Here is a 6,575-nt window from a genome sequence, read left to right as displayed (position 1 = left end):
GTAAATTTAATCTAAAAGAGCTGAGACTTGTTCCTGAATCATATTTTCTTTTGTTCATCATTAAATGTTCAAAACATCTAAATGTCGCACCAGGGCTATAGATTTGTTGGTGTGTTGCACGGAAGTCATCTGCATCCTCAGAGCCACTTTCACTTCCATCAACTTCACGAGTGAACGAGTCTGAGCGCGGTCGATCTCTGTGACAAGATCTCTAAACTTCAGCTGCTCGTCACATGTGCAAGATGAGAAGAAGACACTTACTTGGAATACTTTTGTTTTTGAAATATTGCATTTGCCGTGATGTGAAGGACTTTGATGGAGACATTAAGGACTTTGTAGTTGGTAACAGTAAGTTGTTTGTTCTTACTGACCATCGACTTTCATCAGATGAGACACGATCTATATGAGGAGAAGAGGAAAGACATCACTAAAGCCACTGAACACAACAGAGTCAACATTCTGGTGCCTTATGATGCGAACGGCACCCTGATAACGTGTGGGACTTTTGAAGAAGGGTATTGTGAAGTTCTTGATATAAATGATATTACAAACATTATTTACAATGAAAGTAATATATTGGTAGGACCGAAATGGAATGAGAAATATGTGGCCTTCATAGCCGGTACAAAAAGCAGTAGGTACCTTGTAGTTGGGAAAAAGGGTCACGATAAATCCGCTCAAGATAATAGGTATTCTGTTGTAACCTTATGGAACACTTTAGATTCTCAGCCAGGAGGGATTTTCTCAAAAATAATTCAAGGATCATATGCCATCATTGAGAGCACATTGAGAGATGTGGAGTTTGTTGATGGATTCCAGAGAGTTTCACCCTCAGAATCATATTTATTTCTCAACACAAAGACTGACAATGAGAGGAAAGTGCTCGTCCTGAAGATGGACAGCTCTAAAGAGAGAAAGTCAGAAATCCTCAAATCCCTGCAGGCTTCAACGATACGATGCTGCAGTGATAAAGTTCGTCCAGTGCTCGTCGCCGGCACCGATATTCCCTCAGTGAACGATGTTATTTGGGCAGGTGTGTTCAGTTCACAGAATCAGGAGGATCCGGAGAACAGCGCGCTGGCTCTGTACGACATCAGTAACGTTCGAGGCCAGGTCAAGGGTTTCTGTGCTTACGGTGAAAAGTTATGTGACTCTGAGGTTTGAAATTGCATTCTACACATTTTTAAATAAAATGACTGAGAACAGTATTTCACCTTATTGATGTTGCATGATAAACATAAATGTACTATTCACTAAAGTCATCTAAAGTTAATGTTGTTTGTGTTTCAGAGTGGTGGTGAACTTCAGCCGCTCTCTGTGGTGTTCAAGTACAGCTCAATGTCAGCAGTGGCAGCAACAAGGATTGAATCCTGGATTGTGCTGTCCATAGGAACCAGGGATGGACAACTCATAAAGGTCTCCTTCATCTATCTGTCAAACATGTGCCTTTATTTTCACTAGACACAGGATTTTTATTTTAAGCACATGCACACCATTTCTATTTACACACATAGCTATAAGTTTTTTTTTTCATTCTGCATTTTAATTAGGTTACTGGAGTCATAATTCATGATATGTATTTCTGTTTGTTTCTTTAGTTAGTGTTGGATGAGAAATATACACCAGGCTGTCCAACAGTGCTGTTCAAATCTGATGAAGAACGAGCAGTGTTTCCCAGAATGCACTTTGATCCAGTAGATTTCAAACACATCTACATTGCTCTGAAGAAACAGGTGAGATTTAGAAATCTGGTGCATTTAAAAAAATTATATATATAGTTATTTTATATATATATATTGCTGTAGGATATATAATATTTTAATGATTAAAAAAGTAGTTTACATAATATAAAATGTTATGTTAATAAATCTACTTTGCAAGTACTGATAGTTTGCAGGATTCATTGATTTTTGCTTTGATGTTTGACCTGTTTTTGGTCATTTATCCTTCAAACCTATCGATCACATACAGGTGTGCGAGGGTAATCACTGTTTTAAACTGAAGAATTCAAATTAAATTGCTTTTCAGTCTCAGTATGAAAGGAATATTTTGACCTACTGTATAGACGTTCTTTTGTCTAAAACTTTAATCCAAGATAATTTTTAATTTGGGGAAAATTATTCTCCCATGCCCCACGGTTAGAAACCACTGAATTAAGCTATCCAGAAGTTATCAATCATTATGTCCGATACTTTACTGTGTGTTAGATCAAACCATCATTCCTGTCTCTTTCTGTTCATGTTTTCGCGTTTAGCTAAGAAGAGTGTCCGTTATTCAGTGTGCTAAATACAGCACTCTGAAAGACTGCAGAGCTGCTCAAGATCCTCTCTGTGGCTGGTGTGTGAACACTCACAGGTCAGCCTGACTTTATCACGTGTTATTTTTCACACATCACACATGTCTGCTCTATGCTGCTTCTACATTATTATGCCTAAATTTAGAACAGCATGTTACTTCTCATCATCTATATACATGATGAGAAATGTGCAAACAGTTCTGTAGTGATATTTTGGTTGGTGCTGTTTTTATCTACAGTAGATGTTCTACTCAAGATGAATGTTCGGATACTTCATGGGTGTCCTTCCCAAAAAACTCTCTTGAGACACAGCTGCTTTCTTTTCAGATGACAGAGAATTCTTCTAGAAAGGTAGATATTAGTATTTAAAACATTTTTTTTTTTCATTTACAAGATTACTTTCTACCAACCATTGTTTTCCTCTACACAGATTACTCTACATCTTTTCTTGAGTCTGGAGAGCAAAGGAAATCCTGCCTTCTCATGTTCCTTCAATAAAGAAAGTGTAAACCTGTGTGATGGCTCTGATCTGTCTGCAGTCTTCCCAAACTGCTCCTGTAGTTTTTCTGACCAGATGCTATATACTGGGGGTTGGTTCTCCTTCAAAGAAGTTGTATATATACTAACATACAGTGCCTTTATCTATTCAGAATATGATTATTATAATCAGAAACATTTGTTGGTAATCTGTTCAGGTTTAAAAGTCTCTGCTACTGTTACTGTTGAGGATCAGAAGATCACAGAGATGCTGACACTGAGGAACTGCTCCAGTATCACAGATCATTCAACAAATGCTTCTTATACACAGTGAGAACATCACAGTCTAAAATAGTTTAAAAGACTTCTTTGAACTTTTGTTTCAATGGTATTAAAAACATGAATTAAATGCAGGTGTGTTCAGTGTGTATCATCTGGGTGTCACTGGTCCTCTTCCTCTCAGCGTTGTGATTGGACACTTGGACCTGGACCACAGTCAAACATAAAGGTGAGAATATGTCGTGTAACCTATAATCCAGTGTTTCAGTATATGTGTATTGGGAAATAACATACCTTTATAAATTATTATCAATTCATTGTTGTTAGTTAAACTCATTGTGTTGACTGAAGTGAACTCAGTAAGTACATGAACATCTCTTTCTCTACTCTTTAGGATGCATGTAAACATCTGCTCTCTCAGATGGACTACAAAGTAAGTGTCGTGATTGTGTTTTTCAACTTCATAGAATTGGGATACTGTGTTTTCAGTATGTCCCTGTTTTAAATGATTTTCTTGACTTTATAAGAGGCCGAAGATTTTGTTTCCCCATTTGAGAAAAAAATGACCACAATCATAATTATACTTTATACATGCATGTATGTGTGTGTATGTGTGTGTGTGTGTGTGGTAGTCAACATTTGATGTGGATCGAAAGAGTTCATTAAATGTGTCCTAAGACAAGAACTCATTTTGGTTTTAGGTTAACTTTGAACTCTTTTCATCCACATCAAATGTTGACTTCCATGTGTGTGTGTGTGTGTGTGTGTGTGTATTCATATTTAAAATACATTTTATCAATGTGGATTTATACTACTACTAATTATAATTATTAAGGTGCCCCATTATGGATTTTTTAATTTTTAAATGTATGTTTTACTTTCTTGCATATGGTTACTTAAATGTTAAGATAAATAATGTTCAATCTCAATAGATAATGAGAAGGAAAAGTCTGTAGTTTGACTTTATTAATTGCTGCTAATTCTTAGTCAAGTTTATGAGATACTTTAAGAGCAGAACTTTTTTTTTTTCTTATTTTCAGATCAGCTTTGGGAATTCGTGTCTTCACAGAATGAGTGAAAATACAAACTATTTCTGCCTCAGTCCACACAAATCATTTGGTCAAGTATAAAGTAGTAATAGAAACAATTCCGGTTTCCCACAGCAAAAATCTGCAGAATAAAAAAGACTGGGAGAGCATGATTTGCTATTTACTAATATACTAATTATTTTGGATTTAATGTAATATCCAGTCTGTTTTTCCTGTTCTTCTTCTCCTTCTTTTTAATGTTCAACGGCGGTTGGCATCCAGCATAATTGGTGCATTACCGCCACCCTCTGCTCCGGAGTGTGGATCAGAAAACAGGTTCATACATTAATTTACCCCATTCCCTCCTACTCCCCAATCATATACATCCACACACTTCACCATTATTCTACTCTATTATATTACTAATAATAATAATAAAAAAATAAATAAAAAAAGGAATAATAATAATAGTTATAACCTTCCTCAATACTCCTATGACTCTTCACACTCTATTATAAACCCCTGTATCCCTTAAGAAACCCATCAGAGTTCTAGTCTGTGCCCTATGTTGAGTGCTCAATCGCCCTTTTAATGTCATGTCCTGAACCTCTATCTCTCTCAACTTATTCCTCATCATCTCTCTCTGAACATCATACCTGCTGCACCTCAAGACCACATGCTCCACTGACTCCTCTTCCTTGCATACTTCACACAATCCCGTGTCATGTTTACCTATCAACTTTAGTGTTTTATTTAATAAACAATGTCCCAATCTTAACCTAAAGATGACCGTTTCCTCTCTGCTATTTCCACTTCCAATCACTGTACACTTAACATCCCCCTGGATTTGATATAATTGCCTTCCTTTTCCCTCTCTATCCCACCTCTCTTGCCACATTTGATTTACTGTCTTCCATATCACACTTTTAACCTCTGCTTTGCTGATACTGACTTGCATTTCTATATTTCCTTTTAATAATGCTGTCTTGGCGAATTTATCTGCCAGTTCATTTCCCCTTATCCCTTCATGTCCTGGTACCCACACAAATTGTATCTGACTTCCTTGATTAAATATTCTTGCAACTGACTGTAGGACTTCATATAGTATGTCTTGCCGACTTTTTGAATAAAATGACCAATTTTTCCCTCTTCAGTGAGCACTGTGATTTACATACTGTCAGGGAATCATTTAGATATAATGCCCTGTTACACAAAGGTTTAACAAGTATGCCTGGGAGATCAGAAGGATAATATTACTCCTATCTCACCTTTCTGACTGGTCAGAAATCCTCTGTCAGATACTGTGTCGCTGTTCTCTAAACAGCAGGTGGTGCTGTACGTGACCTATTAATTATACTCTTTATAAACACAGTGAAATCAAGTTTCTAAATTTTAGTTTCAGTTACATAACAAATTTCCATCCATTCAGATTACATAGTTTTAACATGAAACAAATGAATAAATTTAATGTGATTCATATGCGTCAATCAAACGTGAATGAAACGATTAAGTTTTATGTCATAGTTCACAGCAAAGTCCCCACACTGTTCAGTGCTCATGTGTTTCCACTCTACAGAGTGTTAAAGTTGCATTGAAGCAGTGCATGAGTTAAGAAGATAATTATGAGAGGACTGAGCATTAATGATGAACAGCTGCTGTTAACAAGCAGGATCACCGAAGGAAAGAGAAACACAAGAACTACAACTGACTACACCCACAGATGAAGAACAAATCAACTGAAATACAAGACATTAAATCTCTTAAGATCTGATTAAACAACTCCTTAAACAGCTTTACCGGGATCTCATTATTAGCCAGACTGACTTTATTTCTGTCAGACATCTAGAGAAGCTCTTATTGTTATTTCATTTGAAGTCACCATCAATGAGATCAGTGTTTCCCTTTGTTGGGCTCTTGACCCTTGACCCCATTGTTACGCTGGTTGTTTTAATTGTGTGTTCATAAAAACACATTCTTTTGCTATTCTTTTGCTATATAAAATGGTATATCCTGCATATGCACAGTGGTTAATATATTAAAAACCACATTTCTCCTGTATTCATAGTGGTTGCTGCGTTGTAATATTTTATTAATGTCAATACTTTGACACGTTTTCCTTCTGTTCATACAGAAACAAGCAAAAATAAACAAGCTGAGAAACTACATCTTTACATCTTCATTTTTTTTTTATGGTAATTAATTTAGCTTGATATAGCATCAGCAATTACTGTATGTCCCAAAACTAATAGCCTAATTTGTTTTTACATATACATATTTATTTTTTCCCTGCAAGTTATATTAGATATAAGATGTTTTTTTTTTTTTTTTTGGATCAGGACAAAAACCATAAACCAATATGAATATTATTATTAAACACGTTGATCTTTTACTTTGCAAAAATCTCCTTCCCCTTGATGTCATAATTTACATTTTAAACCGATTAAACATTATTTTAATATAATTTTGTGTATTGTACGAGTGTTTTTATTTATTTA

General features: G+C 35.7%; 1 protein-coding gene across 1 annotated transcript; it reads left to right on the top strand.

Annotated features, from left to right (window-relative positions):
- The first annotated feature begins 385 nt into the window (after positions 1-385).
- Positions 386-5,231, top strand: LOC113077881 (plexin-C1-like). The gene is made up of 10 exons (XM_026250148.1): positions 386-1,158; positions 1,291-1,416; positions 1,599-1,733; positions 2,255-2,355; positions 2,536-2,647; positions 2,727-2,886; positions 2,992-3,103; positions 3,188-3,281; positions 3,447-3,485; positions 4,093-5,231. Exons 1-10 carry the CDS (start codon positions 388-390, stop codon positions 4,180-4,182), a joined length of 1,740 nt encoding a protein of 579 aa, XP_026105933.1. The 5' UTR covers positions 386-387; the 3' UTR covers positions 4,183-5,231.
- The last annotated feature ends 1,344 nt before the right edge of the window (positions 5,232-6,575 follow it).

The sequence above is a fragment of the Carassius auratus genome, unplaced genomic scaffold, assembly GCF_003368295.1.
Source record: "Carassius auratus strain Wakin unplaced genomic scaffold, ASM336829v1 scaf_tig00023455, whole genome shotgun sequence".
NCBI classification, from domain to species: domain Eukaryota; kingdom Metazoa; phylum Chordata; class Actinopteri; order Cypriniformes; family Cyprinidae; genus Carassius; species Carassius auratus.
This window is presented reverse-complemented; position numbering and strand designations above follow the sequence as displayed.

Excerpts from the sequence above, each read along its gene's own strand:
- LOC113077881 (XM_026250148.1), top strand. The coding sequence starts at position 388 with ATGAGACACGATCTATATGAGGAGAAGAGGAAAGACATCACTAAAGCC. Across the intron at positions 1,417-1,598 it reads GGGATGGACAACTCATAAAG|TTAGTGTTGGATGAGAAATA; the intron begins GTCTCCTTCATC and ends TTGTTTCTTTAG. Across the intron at positions 2,356-2,535 it reads TGGTGTGTGAACACTCACAG|TAGATGTTCTACTCAAGATG; the intron begins GTCAGCCTGACT and ends TTTTATCTACAG.